The 20,963-nt window shown below is 38.7% G+C and overlaps 1 protein-coding gene across 2 annotated transcripts in view; it reads right to left on the bottom strand.

The window, feature by feature from the left end:
- Positions 1-20,963, bottom strand: part of LOC149847083 (S-adenosyl-L-methionine-dependent methyltransferases superfamily protein) — a 164,680-nt gene that overhangs the window by 29,216 nt on the left and 114,501 nt on the right. For both annotated transcript variants that reach the window (XM_089996802.1, XM_089996803.1), the window contains 2 exons: positions 14,415-14,500; positions 14,175-14,324 (listed from right to left, as the gene is read on the bottom strand). In XM_089996802.1, coding sequence (XP_089852928.1) covers positions 14,175-14,324; positions 14,415-14,500 — 236 coding nt within the window. The remainder of the gene's footprint in view (positions 1-14,174; positions 14,325-14,414; positions 14,501-20,963) is intronic.

Raw genomic sequence — 20,963 nt, 5'->3', positions numbered from 1 at the left:
CCCAATTGACATGTTTCGCATTGAAAAGAAACTGAGGGAGGTATATGAGGAATGACTCGACGAAGTTTTGACACTGGAAGATGACCCAGACGATGATGCCATAACAAAGGACTCTAGGAAGACGTAACAGCAGAATAGACAGAACCCACTGGTTGATGTAGATAATACACACCACCTTCCTCATAGCCGCCACTGATCCTCTTCCCCGTAAGCAAGTCCTGAAAAGTGCAACCCATAAGATTAAAAATTACCCTACAATTTAGCTCTTTTGTCATTCTACTTATAGATAATAGATTCTGTGAAAAAGAAGGAGCAAGAACATTTGACAGTTGAAGGGTAGGGGAAATAGACATGTTTCCCTGCCCTACAATTGGGGAAGAACTGCCATCAGCAAGGACTACCCCTTTTTGATCGGTTACAGGATTTAAACTTAAAAAGTTACTCGAATTTCCGCACAAGTGTCTGGATGCTCCAGAATCAATGATCCACTTACCACCTTGGCCAGATAGGCCATCACCTGCCAAGCACGCAACCTTAGCAACAGAAGACTTCGAAGAGGATGAGCATAAAGCAAGAAGCTTGTTATATTCAGCCCGGCTAAGAGTTATATAATCATTGGAGCAATCCGCATCTGATTTAACCACTTGAGCCATAAAGAAAAGAATGAGTTAAAAAACGAACAGGTCCTCAGATTGATGACACTAATTTGTCTCCACCTCGACAAAAAAAACTCCACACTATGCAGGTCCACAAAAAAAAAACTGTTACTCTGCTTCACGACGTCTGCGCGACATCCATACCACTCACCAGATCAGGAACCCATGGATTCATCATGACTTGTAGATCCGATCTTCTAGAGACGATCTGTCCAAACGAAAATCCAGAAATCACCTTCACGCGATCAACCTTTCACGAGCTTTGCCTTCACACGTTCCCACGAATGTACAATAGCAATAGCATAGTTCAAGACTACTCCCACGATCCACTAAATAATCAGATCTGAAATCAGTCAGATCTGATTCTTTCTCCCCCTTTTTTTTTCGGCACTCAATATGTAGATCAACAACTGAGTTTGATCTTCACCACGACACACAGATCAGCAACTGCCCCTTTCTGTTTTCGACACCCACAAATGACACAGGGAATTAAAATCAGACCTGATTTCAACACAGCAGAGACTCACGCTTGCTGCTTCCACGACATGAGCACAACCGAAACTAACATGTTTCTTTCACAAAAAAAATCACGACAGCATGGTTGGTAGGAGCTGTCAATGCAGTCTCCTTGTGGTGATACATAGCAGGTTCAAAACTCAGTGGTACGTTGAATAAAAACTGGTGAGGGTCTGCCTAACTTAGCTTTCAAAAAAAAATCACGACAAAAAAGAAATCACGACCCAGCAGGTAATCACGACAGGTGCTGAAATCACGACAAAAGCTGAACTTACGACAGCTGTAAAACATGACAGTTGCTGCTGAAATCATATAGATAGATGTAACTCACGACAGCATGAGAAAAAAAAATTCACGACCCAGCAGAAATCACGGTAGATGCTGAAATCACGACAGATGAAGAAGGAAGATCATTTCTTCAAGGGACACGATACAAAATCACGGCAGCAGCACATACAATCTGTTATAAGCTGCCAAACCCAAAAATCACGACATGGCTCAAGGGTTACGGCTGCCAGATCTGAAGCCACACTCCCACGATGCTCCCTTAGATCTGATGACACATCTTAAAAGAAAACTGACCTGATTTGAATATATAAATTTTTTTTTCGAAGGTGTAGATCAACCGTAGATTGTTCACGATCGATCATGCTCCCACGATCGACTGCTCTGATACCATGTTGAAGGATGGATGAGAAGCACCGAACCTTGGGTAGAGAAAGAGAGAGAGGAGAGAGAGAGAGAGAGAGAGACGGCTGCACAGAAAGTAAACTTCATATCCAATTAGGGCAGCTACTCTCTATGTTAAATAGAGATAAGCCAAAAAAAAGAAATTACATCTAAGTCCATTATTTAATAAAATTTCAAATAACCTCTAATTTAATAAGGCTTAAACTTAAAACCACCTATTCTCAACATTAAATAAACATTATTTGCATCATTCACATATATACACTAATTGAAGAAACCCCTAAGTTTCTAGCTAAAATTAAGCATGTGGAATCGTGTTTAATGTTGATTAAAAATAAAAACACAAAAATACCTAATTAAATATTCATCTCATTTTAAAAACCAAAATCAAACACATAAATGCTAATTGAAAAAAATGCAAAAAAACCTAAAACCTAATTAAATATTTATGCTATTTAAAAAAAACTAAATATAAAACCTAAATCCTAACAAACAACATTAATATATATAATAATTAAAAAGTCCTTAAAATTCTAAGTTTATAACTAAAATCAAGCATGTGGAATCAAGTTTAATGTTGATTGAAATGAAAAAACACATAAATACCTAAATTCTAATTAGAGAAAAAAGCACAAAAAACCCTAAAACCTAATGGAATATTCATGGTTCATGCTATTTAAAAAATAAATAAAAAACCTAAATCCTAAACAAACATCATTCACATATATATGCTAACTGAAATAAAAAACTAAAATTCTAAGTTTCTAACTAAAAAACAGAAAAAGATTAGAGTTCCAACCCCTAAAAAAAGCACAAGAAAAAGATGGCATGCCCAACCGTCGAACTCAGACAACACACTGAAAGAGAGAGAGAGTGTGTGTGGGGGTACTTTGTGACCTAGGGATGGCAGTGGACCAGAGCGGAGGCGGGAGACAAGGTCTCCACCCCCGCCCCGTTTCAAAATTTTGCCCTCCATCCTCGACTCCATACCCGCAAGGGTTTTGATTTTAACGACCATCCCCGGTTCATTCTTCGTTTCATGTCCTCCATCCCCAGTCCAAACGGGGAGAGGCGGGGCGGAGCCCCGTTTCCTCGGTCCTTTCCGCCTTCCGCCGTAAGCGGAAGGAGAGGAGACATGATTTCTGCTCATTAGTTCCTTACCTTCATTAGTAGCCAATATTTACCCATGTAATATATATATATATAAAATGTTGCTTTGAGTTCGTGCTCTTGCAAAATAAGTCATCAAGTCGTCATTAAACAACCTTTGAAACAATTGAAAAAGAGAAAAGAAACTCTTGAACCATTGCCCTTTCACTGACAGAGCATCACTACTTTTGGGAATGCTAGGCATCCTATCCATGTATTTATGTTCTTGTGACTTACACTTAGTGCCATCACAAGTAAACAGCACACAAAGCATTTGAAGTGGGAGCTTGAATGATGGACCTTATTGAAAGTATATGTAATATAAAGTAGTATAAACATGTGTAAAGTAAGTTTATAAAGTTATTATGTACATACCCTATAAAGAAGGGGGTATACTTATCTTTTATCTTTTCTTTAATGTATTCTAAAGGGGGTCTACCCTTTTTAATATGGAAGTGAGTTCTGAGTTCTCTCACGAGTAAGCACGATAATGAATATATATTCTCTCCTCTCTTGAGTCTCCTCTAAACATAACCTCTCTCTCAACTTTCTTTGTGTAATTTCAACATGGCATCAGAGCATATCTGAGGTCGTCAGAGGAGGGCTTCACTTTGAAGCTGCATGAAGGGTTGCTGACATCATTTTTGAAGGGTCGAGTCGTAGGAACATTTAATATTTGTCACATTTGAAGGCAACATCATGATTTTAGATGATTTGTGTGTAAAAATCATCTTCATTGGAGGCATGGTTGATTTAATATGGATTTTTCACTGATTTTTCAAAAAAGGGCATGAACAGTAACCAGATTCGAGTTTTTGCTCAATCTGTGTGAATTGGTGGGTATTTGAGGCCCATATTGGATGCTTCTAGGTTGTTTTTGACCTAGAAACATTGTTGTGGTGGATTGGTGCTCTTGTTTTTCGTTTTGGGAGAGTTCTATCGAAGATTTGGGTTGCTCTAACTGGTAGTAAACTATTTTCTTTTTTTTTTGCAGTTTTGTTTCAGATTCATTGTGTTACAGTGTTGGGTCATACCTATTGAGTGTAATACTGCTGCACAAGTGATTTTGGGGTTTGAGGTGGTGATTTGGAGGAGTTGTGCTGGGATTTTGGTGTGTCTATTGGGGGCGGTAACAGTGTTTTTGCTGTTATCACTTGTTTTGGCTGCTTTGACTGGATTTTTATCACAAGACACCTATATTCGTGGTGGCTGCAAGGCATATCGTACAGTTTGGTTGAGTTTCGGTATTTGTTTAAGTGTTTTCAATGCTTCTAGTAGTGAAATTAGTAGTAGAGACACTATTATAGCCTAGCTTGGCTGCTGCAGTTGGACATATTTTGCAGCAGAGATGCATTTGTAAACCACATCGTGTAGATTTGGTCAGGCTTGGGTGCTATCAAAGTGGTTTTGTTTTGTTTTTAGTACTCATTCCTGCTTGCTGCAAGGTTCTTGGTGGAAATAACTGTTGCACATTGGAATTTGTGTTAGTGTATTGTTGTATTCTCTATCTTGGACCTTGGTTAGTTGTAGTTCTTCAGTGCAACAACATAATATTGTGTAGTTGGGGGTTGTGTGAACTATGAAGAAAAAGAGAATTCAAATTATTCCAGTGAAGTTGAATGAAAGAGGTGGAGGTAGGTCTAAAGGACGAGGAGAGATGGGATTTGGTGGAAGAGGTGACCTTAGTTATTTTCAGTGTCACTATTGCAAGGGTTTTGGTCATATGAAAAATTATTGTCTCAGACTATGTCACATGGGTGCGGGGGTGCGGCACTTTCAAAAAACCTGGGTGCGGGGGTGTGGCAAAAATATAAAAAATTATATAAAAAATTATATATATATATATATATAAAGTCCAAAAGTTGGACATAAATGACCCTATGTACGTTGACTGCACCCAGGGTCAGGTTGACCGCATCGGGTGCGGGTGCGACACGGGTGCAGCACCTAGTTGGAGAATCCTTGACATATAGGCAAAAAAAAAATTCTTGGCAATTTTTTTAAGCCCGAAAATTGGACCAAAATGACCTTGGGTGCGTTGGCCGCACCCGCGTCGCGTCGCGTCGACGCGGGTGTGACACCCTGCTAGCCAAATCCCTGTGACATAGGTCTCAGAGGTTCAATGTCAATATTGCAAGGGCTTTGGTCATATGAAAAAATATTATCCCATTCTTAAGAAAAAGAAAGGTGATGCATATGCAGCTTCCACTGAGGGTGAGGGTGAGGGTGTAATGCCCAAGGATGAACAATCAGTTGGTTCTTCATTAATTGGTAGTGAACTAATGGGTAGTGAGCAGCTTCAGAGTTTGGAACATGTTCAACATCAAATCCAGCAACTGCAGCTTCTTACTCAGTCAGTCATTGACCCTTCTTTCTCTACCACTCCTGCCTCCTTTTCTGGTTCTGCTTTCTCAGGTATCTTAGGTACTTCCTCTGGTTGTCTGATAGACTCTAGGGTTTCATGCCATATGGCACCTCATAAGTCTAACTTTTTGAATGTCGTCCCTACAGTGGCATCTTTCGTAGTGTAGATGGTTCGTCTATATCTATTTCCAAAGTAGGTTCAATTACTTATGATTCTTATCCTAATAGTAAATTCAATCTTTCTCAAGTTTATCATGTTTCATCCCTTGCTATGAATCTTATTTTTGTGGGTCAAATTACCAATCTTAACTGTAATGTTATCTTCTCGTATGTTGGTTGTATTGTACAAGATCAGTTGTCAGGGAAAAAGATTGGGATTGGCCATAGACAATAAAATTTGTATTGTCTGGATTGTATTAATATGAGGGAGCAAAAGAAAGTTGGAATTGGATGTGGAGCTTTAATTTTGGATGAGTCTGTTTTGTGGCACCAGAAACGGGCATATTTTCAGCTCTAGATTGCAAAGTTTAGTGTCCTCAGAAAGTTTTGAAAAATCCAAACTAGTTGTGTCAAATCATGTTAAAGATTGTGTGAACTGTAGATTAGCTAAAAGTCATGCCTTGCCATTCAAGTCTAGTGATAGAGAATCAAAAAGTCCTTTTTTATTTGGTACACTCAAATGTATGGGGCCTTTTTACTATTGTGTCAAAAAAAAGATCATCCTATTTTGTGACTTTCATAGATGATTGTATAAGGTTTACATGGATATATTTTATGAAAAATAGAAGTGATATTTTTGAATTTTTTAAGAGCTTTTGTGCCATGGTTGAAAATCAATTTGCAGCCAAGATTAAAACTTTGTGTACGAACTCTAATGGTGAATATGTTAGCTATGTGTTTGAAAAATTCCTGCAAGAGAGGAGTGGTTCACCAAAAGTCTTGTCCTTACACTCTTGAGCAAAATGGTGTAGCTGAGAGGAAAAGCAAGCATATCTTTGAAACAACAACTCTTTTGTTTGGTGGAGAAGTACTCAAAGTGCTTTGGAAAGATGCAGTTCAACTCAGCATTTATAAGATAAATCACATGCCTTCTGGAATATTTAAAGGCATATCCTCCTTTAGAAAATGTATGGAAAGGTTCCAAACTAAGATATGTTGCAGGTGTTTGGTTGTGTATGTTTTGTTTTGCTAGCTGACAGATATAGAGACAAGTTATCTCCTAAAGTTGTTAAATGTTGCTTTCTTGGTTTTGTTGAGGGTCGAAAAGGATACAAGTGCTATGATTCGATTGAAAAGAGAGTGGGTATTTCATGTTTTTCAGAAGAATATGCTATACTTTAGTCAGTATGGAGAAAAGTTAGAAAATGAGACTGACTTGTCCTTTTTTGTTCCCTTTGAAAAAATGGAAGGTAGAAGAAAGAGAATGAGAGTCAAGGGGAGCAAATTCTGGTTAGAAAAGATAGGTTTGGTCAGACCTACTCAAGGAGACGTGAATGTGATTGAAATTCCATTTTTTTATTAAGTGGAAGAGCAGGGAAGTGAATAGGCCAATCTTGATTCCAAACCTACGACAATTGATCTGAGACAACAACAAAACTCAGAGTTACCATCTTCTTCTTCCGCGTCTTCTCAAGCACGTAAAAGTTCTAGACCTTCAATACTTTCGTCTCGTTTTGTATCCTATGAGTCTTTTGCTCCTCATCATCATGCTTTCTTAGCCTTAATCCATTCCTATGTTGAGCCTAATGTTAAAATATAGTATGCGTATGGATCTGGATCCAGATCCATACGCACGTTATATCAAAACACGCACGCATCATAATGTTTCATTAATGGCAATATTGTAATATCATATTCCTTATGTTTATATATATGAATTAGGGCTTGGAGGTCGAGGATTATTCTGCCGCCCCAGCCTTTGGCTTCTCTCTGTCTTTCTTTTTGTTTCCTGTGCAGGTGATGCGTGAAAAAACCCATCTCACTCATATTCTTTCATGGTATCAAAGCCGTAGCTGTGGAACCCTACCAGCCACCCATTCAACGAGATCCTGTTCTTAGGCTGCGTGAAGACTCCTTCAGCCGTGAAGACATCCTGTTCTTTCTTCTTCAACATCGTCTTCAACATCCTTCAGCCGTGAGACTCCTTCAGCCGTGAAGACATCCTGTTCTTTCTTCTTCAACATCGTCTGTCAAGTCTTCGGCTGCGTCTCTTCCCTCTTTCTTAAGACTCGTGAAGACTCCTGTTCTTTCTTCTTCAACATCGTCTTCAACATCCTTCAGCCGTGAGGTCATCTCCTTCTTCTTCTTCAATATCATCATCTGATTGTATCTCCTCTTTTGATATCACTTCTTTTATCCCCAACTGCACTTACTGTGTTCTATCTTGGCGTGCGTTAATATTTTCCTAAGTATATGCTGGCATCGACTTCTTCTAAAATCTTCAACGTCATCATCTGACTGTATCTCCTTCTTCCATATCAATTCTTTTATCCCCAACTGCACTTAACGTGCGTTAATATTTTCCCAAGTCTTGATGTTTTCCATCCTTTTTTAATCAGCAGTGAAATCAGAGTTTTCTGTGAAACGCCTATAGGCAGACTGTAACAGATTACATTCTCGTTCTCAAAAAAAAAAAAAAAGAGGAATTCCCTTTCAAAGTATTGGTTGCACAAGTACATATTCTTACTGCAGCACTGCTGATTGATTAAGTGATCTCAACTTAGTTTGCTTTCTTCAATCCTTTTTGTTCGCCTATTCATTGTTGCCATTAATATGGATTCATACTCGTCATCGGGTCCCTCTGCAAGTTTTTTAAATCAGCTTGTTACAGAAAAACTTACTCATTCTAATTTCTTAACATAGAAGAGACAAATACTTCCGTTTATCCGGAGTCAGGATCTCGATGAACATCTGGATGGCTCCATTCCTGTACCACCACGACTTATTTTGCAGGAAACCAAGGATGAAAGGGGTGATGCATTTACCAAATCTATTAAGAATCCGGAATATACCACTTGGAGAAAACGAGATCAATCTTTGGTTGCGTATATTACGTCAACACTCTCTCAAGAAGTGTTGGCTACTCTTTCAGATGATTGCACTGCGGCAGATTTATGGAGTAAGCTCTCTCAGACATACTCTCAGATATCAGAAGCCCGAGTTATGTATTTAAAGAATGAGTTTCAAAGTTTAAAGAAAGGCTCCATGACAGTTATGGAATACATAGGCCGCTTGAAGAGTATTACTGACCAATTGGCTGTTATTGGGAGTGCTATTTCAGATAAAGACAAAGTACAACAACTCCTTAATGGGTTGGGCCCTGATTTCGACATGTTTACCACAGCTTTGACATGTCTTCCTCACTTGCCCAATTTTGACGATCTTCAAGCAAAACTTCTCCAACATGAGATGATTATGAAACAAAGGGCAGAAGGAAATAAATCAGCTCGTTCTCATTCAGTTTTGGCTATGGGGACTTCTGTAGGTTTTGGACGAGGGAATGCAGGGCATTAAGGGGGCAGAGGCCGAGGTCTCTTTGGACAGGGAGGACGTGGTATCTTACCTACACCTAATATTTCAGGTGTCTCTAATGCAGGGAATCAGAGGAGAGTGCCCACTTGTTTCTTATGTAACAAAAGAGGACATGTGAAAGTTGATTGTTGGTTTAACCTGCAGAACAGAGGAACAATAAACAAAATTGAAAATAAAACTTCTACTGTGGACATGAAAGCGCCATCTACAAATGTGCAACAACTTTTGTTATCAGCATTGTCACAGATGACGATCAAGCAAAATGAGCAAGGCGAGTGCTACGTTGATTCTGGTGCTGCCACTCATGTCACGGGTAATGCAGGTAAGTTATCTCACTTATTGCCTTATTTTGAAAAAGGTGGTATAGTTACGAAAGATGGAACCTCTCACTCCATTACTCATACTGGCAGTGCACATATTCCTATGTCAAAGTCCTCACTTCATTTGTCTGATGTCCTCCTTGCCCCTAATATTAAAAAGAACATTGTCTCTGTGGCTAAACTTGTTGATGATATGAATTCTTTCGTCGAATTTACTCCCTCTTCTGTTTATGTTAAGGATCTACGAACGAAGGAGACGTTCGCTAATGGGGAGCGGCAAGGGAACATGTACGTCTTCAAGGAGATTCCCTCAGTGTCTTCGTCTTCAGTCCCAGTTCTCCAGTTGAAGTCATCCAAGCATTCTTCAGTGTCTTCACCTTCAGAGCCTTTGTTTTTCCCTTCATTGAAAGTTTTTAATTCATCATATCATTGTAATAAGCCAGACATTTGGCACAGTCGCTTGGGACATTGTAGTCGGGGTTTTTGTTGAAAATCTTGTATCTGATGGTCTTCTTTTAGAGTCTAGTTTATCTTCATTTTTAGAAAGTAATAAATGTTCCTCATGTGAACTCTGCAAAAGTCATGTTCTTCTGTTTCATATCATTAATAAAAGAGCTTCAAGGCCATTTGAGATTATTTATTCCGATGTTTGGGGACCTGCACCTATTCCTTCTCTTTCTGGCAGTCGTTACTATGTTATCTTTGTTGATTCTTATTCCCGTTATACTTGGATATACTTCTTGAAACATAAGAATGAAGTTTTTCAAATATTTCGGGAATTTCATTCGATGGTCAAAACCAAGTTTTCTTGTGATATTGTGCATTTACAATGTGATGGTGGAGGAGAATATTCATCGAACGAGTTTATTGCATTTCTTCGGGATAAAGGAATAAGCCGACAGGTTTCTTGCCCTCATACCCCTCAACAAAATGGGGTTGCGGAGAGGAAACACAGGCATATTGTCGAGAGTGCGATGAGCATGTTACATGATAGCAATGTACCCGTTAGTCTCTGGACAGAAGTTTTTCACACATCTGTTTATGTCATAAATCGTCTTCCTATGACACTTCTGGATCGGAAATCTCCCTATTATACTTTATTTGGGCAACATCCCTCTTATGATGAGCTGCGTGTCTTTGGTTGTGTATGTTACGTACATATTGATTCATCACTGTGAAATAAGTTTCAGAACAAGGCCGCTAAGTGCAGATTTGTTGGGTATGCGGATGAATACAAAGGCTATCGATGTTATGACCCTACTACAAAATGTATTAGGACCTCCAGGAATGTTGTTTTTGATGAACAAAATTTTCAGATCAATGACTCCGATGAGTTGCCATCTCGAGAATTAGAGGTATATGATCCATGGATGAGCGCAGATCTTGTTGCTAATACAGGAGAATCATGGCAGGCGAATTGTCCTTCCTTCGGCTTGAGTAGAGAGTTGGATGACTCACAGATGCATGTTGAACCATCTTCAGTTGAGCCACCTCTAGTAGAACATTTTTCTGGACAGATATACACGAGGAGGGACAAAAATACAGGGCCGAGGAATGTGGAAAGCATTGTCAATGATCTGGCTCAAAGGTTATCACGCATTAGGCATCCTATTCAACGATGGGTGAGTTATGAGACCTTTTCCCTTGACTTCCAGTTGTTTATGTCTCAACTCACAAAACAGGAGGAACCCACCTGTTTTAATCAAGCCCTTCAATCCCGTCATTGGACTGAAGCTATGAATGAAGAAATGGAAGCACTTCATGAGTGCCAGACTTGGGAAATAGTACCTTGACCGGAAGGAAAGAATGTTGTTGGTTCAAAATGGGTTTATAAAACAAAGTATAAACCTGAAGGTAGTATTGACCGATATAAGGCACGACTTGTTGCTCGAGGGTTCACACAACAATATGGTGAAGATTACGATGAGACCTTTAGTCCGGTAGTCAAAATGGGTACAATTCGTGTCATCATATCCCTAGCAGTCGATCGAGGATGGAGGCTTAGCCAAATGGATGTTAAAAATGCATTCTTGCATGAAACTTTAAAGGAGGAAGTATATATGGAGCAACCACCTGGATATGCTGAGAAGGACCCTACTGCCTGGGTGTGCAAACTAAGGAAATCTCTGTATGGGTTGAAACAGGCGTCTCGTTCTTGGTTTGAAAGTTTCTCTATGCAAATCCAAGGCTATGGTTTTAGAAGATGCTCTCTAGATCACTCGCTCTTTATTTATCAAAAGACAGACATCGTTATACTTCTTATATATGTTGATGACATTGTGATCACTGGGAGTTCAGATAACCATGTGCAAGACGTGAAGCGATTTTTAATGAAAACTTTCAAGATGAAAGATTTAGGGGAGTTGAGGTACTTCCTTGGTGTGGAAGTTGACAGACAACAGGACACATTGACACTCATGCAACAAAAATACACTCTTAATCTTCTGGAAAGAGCCGGGATGACGAATTGCAAACCAGTCAGTACTCCCAGTATATTACATCAAAGGCTGAGCTCTGAAAATGGCCATCTTTGTGTCAACCCTACAACGTATAGAAGTCTCGTGGGGATGCTGCAGTATTTGACCTTTACTAGACCTGATATAGTTTATGTTGTTAATCAGGTATCCCAGTTTATGCATGCTCCAACGGAAGGTCATATGGAAGCTGTGAAGCGCATTCTACGCTATTTAAAAGGAACTATAGGAGACGGACTTGTTTATCACAAGAACAATAACCTATATAAAGGGCATGAACTCATCACTTATACAGACGCAGATTGGGCAGGAGATCCAGATGAAAGACGGTCTGTATCTGGATATTGTGTATATATTGGACACAATTTAGTGTCTTGGAGCAGCAGAAAACAAAAGGCAGTGGCACGATCAAGTACAGAGGCTGAATACAGGTCGATGGCTGCAGGCACGGCAGAAGCTACATGGATTAGACACTTATTGAGTGACCTTGGGGAGACACTTATTCGATCATTTCTTCTATGTGATGATCAAAGCGCAATAAACATTGCGTGTAATCCTATTCAACATAGCAAAACGAAGCATATTGAGATTGATCAACATTTTATACGGCAGAAAGTCGAGATGAAGGAGATAGAACTACGTCATGTTCGAACAGAAGATCAAGTGGCAGACTTGTTTACCAAAGGGTTAACAGGACGACAATTTTGGCTATTGAAGAGCAAGTTGTACATGCTTCAAAACCACGTACAACTTGAGGGAGGGTGTTAAAATATAGTATGTGTATGGATCTGGATCCAGATCCATACGCACGTTATATCAAAACACGCACGCATCATAATGTTTCATTAATGGCAATATTGTAATATCATATTCCTTATGTTTATATATATGAATTAGGGCTTGGAGGTCGAGGATTATTCTGCCGCCCCAGCCTTTGGCTTCTCTCTGTCTTTCTTTCTGTTTCCTGTGCAGGTGATGCGTGAAGAAACCCATCTCACTCATATTCTTTCACCTATGTCCTATGCGCAGGCAGGTAGCAGGAAAGGAAGAGTGACAAAGAGTCATGATTGATGAAATGAATGCACTTAAAGAATGCATGTATGAGAACTAGTAAAACCTCCTCTAAAGAAAAATATCATTGGCAGCAAATGGGTGTATAAGGTAAAGATAAAGGTAGATGGGTCAGTGAAGAGGTATAAAGCCAGATTGGTAGCTAAGGGGTACAATCAACATTTTGGAATTGATTTTACAGAAACTTTTGATCTTGTGGTTGAGTGGCTCATATGACCACAATTCGTACACTGTTAGCAGTGGGATCTTTGGCAATTAGATGTCAAGAATGCATTCTTGAATGAGAAATTACAAGCGTATATGGAATTACCACAAGGATACTCAGATCCAGAAGGCAGAGTGTGCAGGATTCGCAGAGCTCTGTATGGTCTCAGACAAGCACTTTGAGCTTGGTTTGAGAAGTACAATTCAGCAATGAAGTCGCTTGGTTTTAAGAAGTCATCATGATCCTGCTTTATTTGCGTCTTCCTTTGCTCTTGGAAAATGTACATTGCTTCTTTATGTAGATGATATGGTTCTCAATGGAGATGACATAAAGAAGACTACAAAGACCAAAAAGAAGTTGACCAATATATTCGAGATGAAAGACTTGGGGCATTTGAAGTATTTTCTTAGGGTTGAGATAGCCTACACCCCTAGGGGACTATACTTGTCCCAATATAAGTATGCTACGGATTTGGTTGTGAAAGCAAGATTGACAGATGACTTAAAACAAGTAAATTTCACTATAGAGGCAAACTTGAAGATAGAGACAATTGATAGCGTTGAGCTAGAGAATCCTATAGTATACAGGCAGTTAGTTGGAAGCCTTATATATTTGACTATATCCAAACCTGATATAACTCATGCATTTCATGTAGTGAGTCACTTTATGAGTGCTCCCAGATCAGTTCACTTGGTAGTTGTACTCAGGATCATCAAGTATGTCAGAGACTATGCACTATGGCATGTTTTTCTCGTCTTCATCTGGCAAAGAGTTGAGAGCTTTTTGTGATGCTGATTTTGGAGGGTCCACTAGAGATCAACTTTCAACTACAGGGTTTTCGCTTTTTGCTCCCGCTTCCCCGACTGGCAACTCTGCTTTAGAACACCTTGTGGTTCTCTTTGTGGATGTTGTGTGTTCCTTGAGATAACACTTTCGTTGAAGATTGGAGAACCCTTGGTTCGTGATTGAAGTCTTCTTGTTTTATTACATAAACATGTGTAAAGTAAGTTTATAAAGTTATTATGTACGTACCCTATAAGCACGATAATGAATATTTGTTCTCTCCTCTCTAGAGGAGTTTCCTCTAAACCTAACCCCTCTCTCTCTCTCTACTTTCTCTGTGTGATTTCAACGGACCTCACCAACAAAGACATTTTATATTTATAGATTGACCCAGCAATTAAGGTAGAAAGCATACCTTGAGTTGGGTTCCTTGAGTCAAAAAAAGAATCAACACCATGATCAGAGGATTCAATCTGCATATGGCTTCCATCTTGCCAAACCGGAGTGCAAACTGGAGGAACAAGATTGGGATCTGGCTTCTGGAATATAAATGTTGTGTACAGGCCTTCAAGGAAAAGTATGATTGTTAAGTTGTTATGTGGACTAGTATTTAAAGATCAAGATCACTATAGCTTGTGAAAGAGGTAAAGTTCACCTAACAGATCAAAGGAACGAGCAAGTAGTTTTCCTCGGGGGTCCACAAAATTTCCACCATTAGAAAGTAAGCCTGCAAATTGTGCCCTTCAAGACAGAATGAAATTATGAAGGTGATTCACAGAAGAAGCCAACTACAAGAAACAAAGAATTTTTTCTAATTACAAATAAGGAAAAATTCTATTTAGGGGCCAACCTTTTGCCCCTAATTTCAAATATGGGCCTTTCTTTTCTGAAATTCCTGATATGGGCAATAGGTTCCTTGGTTTCTTTTGGTTTTTCATATTGTACTTTAGAATTTAAAAACTATTCAATGACTTCATAATAAGAAAGAAAACAGTAATGTTTGGACATTTGGTCATGATGACAATTATTGTAATTGGTCTTGAGAACTAACTTGACTTAATGGGTAGCAATAATGGTAGGCCTCCATTTGGTAGTTTCCAGAAAACAAAGGTCCATATCAGGAAAAATCAGAAACGTTAGGGCCAATTTTTAAATTAGGGGCAAAAGGTTGGCCCCTAAATGAAATTCTCCATACAATTAATCTTAGCCATTATAGGCAGTCTGATACAGAATAACTAATCTTAAGGGAACTACAAGCAGTTAATAGGCTAACATTTAAATACCAAAAATAAAACAAATCTGCAAGTTTGGAGCTTAAAAGTGGATTGCACTATACACGGACAGCTATGACGATGGAGTCATCGCTCTAGAGCATGTGAGCTCTAAGCCCCTAAGGATCAGATTCCAGATGTGTTCACTAAGAGCCTTGCTCCTTTGCATTTCAACACTTTTCTTTCCAAACTTGGCAGGATACCTCTTGCATCATCCCAGGTTTGAGGGGGAGTGTTAAAGAGTTATGTATAATATGTATTTCCATTTGTGTGCTACTCCTTCACTGGTATTCATAGGTACACAGTAATGTTTTTAGGGGCAGTCATGTACTTTTTCATTTTCCTGTATTTTACCAAAGTTTCAAGGGCATTTTCGGAACTGTTAAGTTAGAGTGAGGGGGCCGACTCCTTTCAATGTTCTAACTCTTACTTTCTCATTCGAATGAAGTTGCTCCTCTTTTTTTGTGTCTCTTTGTGAAACCCTAATGCACTTTGGATTCTTGAATAGGGCGAAATCAACAGGGACCGGCAGCTGCTGTAATGCTGAAGATCACAGACTGATACAACTGATGCCTCCTCGCTTGCGCACATCTGTCCTCCTAGTGGCCACTGCTGCAGAATCGGTGCCATCAATCTTACTGAAGTTACTGCAGACCTATGTCACACGGACTCTTTTAACAAAGCATCGCACCCGCGTCGCACCCACACCTAGGCGGGTGCGACACTTGGACACATCTTCCTTTGTGTTAGGTGAAGTCAACCACACTGAGGTCCATTTCTATCCAAAAGAAGATTCAGTTAACCCTAATCAAGTTCATTTTTATCTATATTATATATATATATAACTCCGCCTGTGTATAACTGTTTAGTTATACACTGCCGGTCCCAAGCCCGGATAAAGGAGGAGGGTTGCGGTAGGCCTGTGACAGCCAGCATAAAAACTTAGTCATACCCTATGAATATGAACCAATATGAGAATTTCGTTGGGGTGTTCCCTACTGAGCGACGCGTTGTACTCTATAGGCCCGGAGGCAGTGATAAATGGGCAAGGGTTGTTAGGTCGTCGCCCGGAAGCGACGCGTCACACCGGCGCCCGGGTGTGGTGTCCAATAGGCAAGGGTTTCCTCACTTTGTTGGACGGGTGGGGGTAAAGAAGTTAGTCCAAGACCATAAAATTAGGTTAGCCACTTGGAACATAGGATCTTTAACTGGTAAGTTGGTAGAGTTAGTAGATGTTATGTGTAGGAGAAAGATTGATATTTTATGTCTACAAGAGACCAAATGGGTAGGTGAGAAAGCAAAAGTGATAGAACCTTGGGGATATAAGATTTGGTATACAGGAATAAATAGGAATAGGAATGGAGTAGGGATTGTTATGAGTAGTGAGTTTATAGATAATGTAGTTGAGGTCCGTAGAAAGGGTGATAGGATTTTACTTATTAAATTAGTATTAGGTACGAATATTATTAATATTATTAGTGTTTATGCACCTCAAGTAGGTTTAGATGATTCCATTAAGCGTCAATTTTGTGAAGATTGAAATGTAGTACAAGGGATATCTTATGGAGAAAGGCTTTTCATCGGCGGTGACCTTAATGGGCATGTAGGCATTAGTAGGGATGAATTTGAGAGTATCCATGGAGGCTATGGTATAGGAGAAAGAAACGAAAGTGGAGAAAGGATTTTAGATTTTGGTTTATCCTATGATATGATCTTAGCAAACACTTGGTTTAGGAAGAGGGAGTCTCACCTAGTAACATTTAAAAGTGGGGTTAATACGAGTCAGATAGATTTTTTCCTACTTAGAAAGAGAGATAGGGGTTGTTGCATCGATTGTAAGGTTATACCGGGAGAAAGTGTAGCTACACAATATAGAGTCTTAATTTTAGATCTTAGAATTAGACAATACCGCAAAAGGGATAGACATATGATAGATCCTAGAATTAAGTGGTGGGCACTGAAAGAAGCTAAACAAGGAATGTTTGTAGAGCGGGTAGTTAAGGAAGTTGATTGGTGTCTCGAGGAGGATTCAGAATCTATGTGGAATAAGATAGCGGGTGGCATGAGAAAGGTGGCTAAGGAGGTATTGGGTGAGTCTAAAGGCGGTGCACCGCTAGGTAAGAATACATCGTGGTGGAACGAGGATGTCAAATTAGCTATTAAGATTAAAAGAGAGTGTTATAGAAATCTAAGTAAAAATCATGATAATGAGAATTTGGAGAAGTATATGATAACAAAGAAGGAAGATAAAAAAGTAGTTCGAAACGCGAGGGATAAGGTATATAAGGAGGTTTATGACAAGTTGGATACCAAAGAGGGTGAGAAGGATATTTATAGGCTTGCAAAGATGAGAGATAGGAAATCGAGGGATCTGAGTATGGTTAGATGTATCAAAGATGAAACGCAAAGGGTTTTAGTCAAAGATGAGGAGATTAAGGAGAGATGGAAAGATTATTTTGATAAACTATTTAATGAAAGTCATGCTCAGGATCTTGGAGACTTTTCAATTCCTTTTCATGAGATGAATCATGACTTCATGCGCAAGATTCAAAAGAAAGAAATTGCAGAGGCTTTGAAGAAAATGAAATCAAGAAGGGCAGTTGGCCCAGATGGTATACCTATCGAGGCTTGGAAATGCTTGGGAGAGAAAGGTTTAGAATGGTTGACAAATCTTTTTAACAAGATTTGGCGGACAAATAAGATGCCTAATGAGTGGAGGAAGAGTACTTTGGTGCCTCTATATAAGAATAAGGGTGATATACAAGATTGCTCAAACTATCGTGGTATAAAACTCATGAGTCATACTATGAAACTTTGGGAGAGGGTGATTGAGTCTAGGTTGTGGAAGATTGTCATGATATCGGAGAATCAATTTGGTTTTATGCCTAGAAGATCAACTATGGAAGCTATACATCTTCTTAGACAACTTATTGAGAGATATAGAGAGAAGAACAAAGATTTGCATATGGTTTTTATTGATTTGGAGAAGGCACACGATAGAGTACCTAGGGATGTTCTCTGGTGGACAATGATGAAGAAAGGTGTTTATCTCAAGTACATTAGTATAATTAAAGATATGTACGAAGGAGTAGTAACCAATGTCCGCACTTGTGGAGGGGTGACAACCAATTTTCCTATAACGGCTGGGTTACATCATGGATCTGCATTATGCCCTTTCCTATTTGATATAGTGATGGATGAGCTTACGAGAATAGGAAAGGGCTTATAGGTATTGTGGTCATTACATGCCCTTTTCTATTTTATTTTTATTATTGTAAATTCTAGAATAGGAAAGGGCTTATAGGTCTTTTGACCATAGAGCTGTTGGGGAGGTCCCAACGGCTACTCCTTTGTGTATATAAAGGGGTTGAAACCCCACACTATGTAAGCTTTTTCTTAGAGCATTTTCTCAATACTATTCTACATTTTTATGTGTGTTGTGTGCCCTCAAGTGGCTGATTTGTGTGGTTTTTGTGTTTATGTAATTGACCCATAAGTGGTCATTGTGATTGTGTATGTCCATAAGTGACATTTGAATCTCTTTTGTATTTCATTACATGGTATCAGAGCCTTTGTGTGCTATTGATGTTATTGAGGCATTCAAGAGACTCGTGGGAGATCGAGAAGATTGGGTAGAGCCGTGAGAAGCATGTCCATAGCCTCACTTGAAGATTGATGCTCGTGTAGCTGATTCTTTAAAGATTGGAAGAGTTCGTCAAAACGAAGTGTGAAGCATTGCCAAGCTAAGTACCTTCTACTATTCTTGGTTCTATATATTTTTTGTTTTCTCTCTTCTCTCTTTAATGGCCGATAAAGAAGTGGTGACAGTGGTCCCTATTAAATTTGACGGAATTAACTATACTTATGGGCCACCGCCATCAAAAGAATCTTAATTGGAAAAGGCTTGTGGGAACATGTTGATGGTTCCTTATTGGAACTACAACCTATTCTAGCAAAGACTTTTACCGAAAAGGATGGAGCTACGAAAGAAGAGATCCTTAAAGGAGAAGAGAAAGAAAATGCTCTCTTGAACTACAAGAAAGCTACGAAAGAATGGGAAATTAGACATGTCAGGGTACTTTTTTTTGTTTACAGAATGTATTTTTCTTGGTTATAGGAAAAATCAAAAGGGTTATAGATGTCATGATCTAAAAACTGAAAAATTTTATATTTCTAAAAATGTTATTTTTCTTGAAGAAAAAGGATTTGAGAAAAATGTGACCAAGGAAGATATTGATGATTCCTTTTTATTTGATTTATTGCCTAAGGAAAAGAATAAATCATCTAACATTGATGAAATTTGTGTGAATAATGATGATGATGATTGCATTGTTATTGATTCTAGCAATGATAATGCGAATGATGATAATCTTCCAAACCTTTCTAGAAATGAAGATGATATTATCATTGATGTTCAAGAACTTAACATTTATTCCTAGCATAACAATGAGAAACGTCCACGTGCACTTGATAAGTTTATGCAAAACCAACCAATAGATGAAACCAACCCTAGGAGATTGAATCGTTTATCTAAGGCCCCTAGTATAAAGCTTGTTTATTAGTTATTCATGTCTTTCATGATCCATCCACATACAAGAAAGCCAAAGATTATCCTCATTGGATGGAAGCAATAAAGGTTGAGTTAGATGACCTCCATATAGCTAAAGCATGGGAAACTGTGAACCTTCCTTTAGCTAAGAAGACTATAGGATGTAAATGAATATTCAAGGTTAAAACCAAGAGCGGTGGAACTTTAGAAAGCTATAAGCTAGGTTAGTAGCCAAAGAGTATTGCTAAAAAATATTAGATTGATTACAAAAAAAACCTTTGCACTTATAGTTAAAATGACAAGTGTTAGGACTATCATAGTTGTAGATTATATTAAAACTAAGTGATTTACAAATTAGATGTTAAAAATGTCTTTCTTAATGGAGATCTTAGTGAATAATTGTACATGGACCCTCCACCTGGGCTTGATATTGAGAAGGTAAAGTTCTTCGACTTGAGAAACCCTTATATGGTCTTAAACAAGCCCCCAAGGCCTGGTGTGATTGTTTTAGCAAAGTTACAATTGATATTGGTTTTATGTCTTGTTATACTAGCACCATTATTTTTGTCAAGAATGAAAGAACAAGCATCATTATTTTTCATTTATATGTAGATAGTGATAGAAAATGAGTTGAATTTATCAAAAATATTCTTTAAAAAAATTGATATGTCTAACCTTGGTTGTTTAAGGTATTTTTTAGGTATTGAGGTTGCCTATTTCCCTAGAGAGTGTGTTTTGTCATAAATGAAATTGGCATCCAAGATTGTTGCTAGGTCTGGATTGACAGATGAAAAGGTTGTGGATGCTCTCGAAGACATTAATGCTAAAATGAGGGCCCTATTAGAAAAGGAAGTCTTCACGTTCAGCTGTGTAGGAAAAGAAAGAACAAAATAACGAAAGAAGGGGCTGCAGGAAGAAAAGACGTCAGAGCCAGAGTCTGCGTCTATCAATGTATTAATATATTGAATACAAGATTTTAGGGTACGAAAATACCCTCTAACAATAACTTAAATTACATTACATAATAACTAAACATTGACCCGGTTCAGTACATGGATCGGGTCGGGTCCTGTACATACAGAAGTTGGGTCCAAGACCCAATAACGACTTCTTTTCAGCCTCCCTCAAGTTGTGCATGGTCCTGGACCATGAACAACTTGCCTTTCAGAAACCAAAATCTCTCCTTTGTCAGCCCTTTGGTGAAAATATCAGCAAGCAACTTTTCAGTTCATACAAACATGGGCTCAATCTCCTTTTCTTCAACCTTTTTCCTAATAAAATGCTGATCTATCTCAATATGCTTTGCTCGACTATGATGAATGGGATTGAAAGACATATTGATGGCACTTTGATTATCACACAGTAGCAGTGATCGAGCAATAGG

The sequence above is a fragment of the Nuphar pumila genome, chromosome 2 (assembly GCF_984573655.1).
Source record: "Nuphar pumila chromosome 2, dmNupPumi1.hap1.1, whole genome shotgun sequence".
NCBI classification, from domain to species: domain Eukaryota; kingdom Viridiplantae; phylum Streptophyta; class Magnoliopsida; order Nymphaeales; family Nymphaeaceae; genus Nuphar; species Nuphar pumila.
This window is presented reverse-complemented; position numbering and strand designations above follow the sequence as displayed.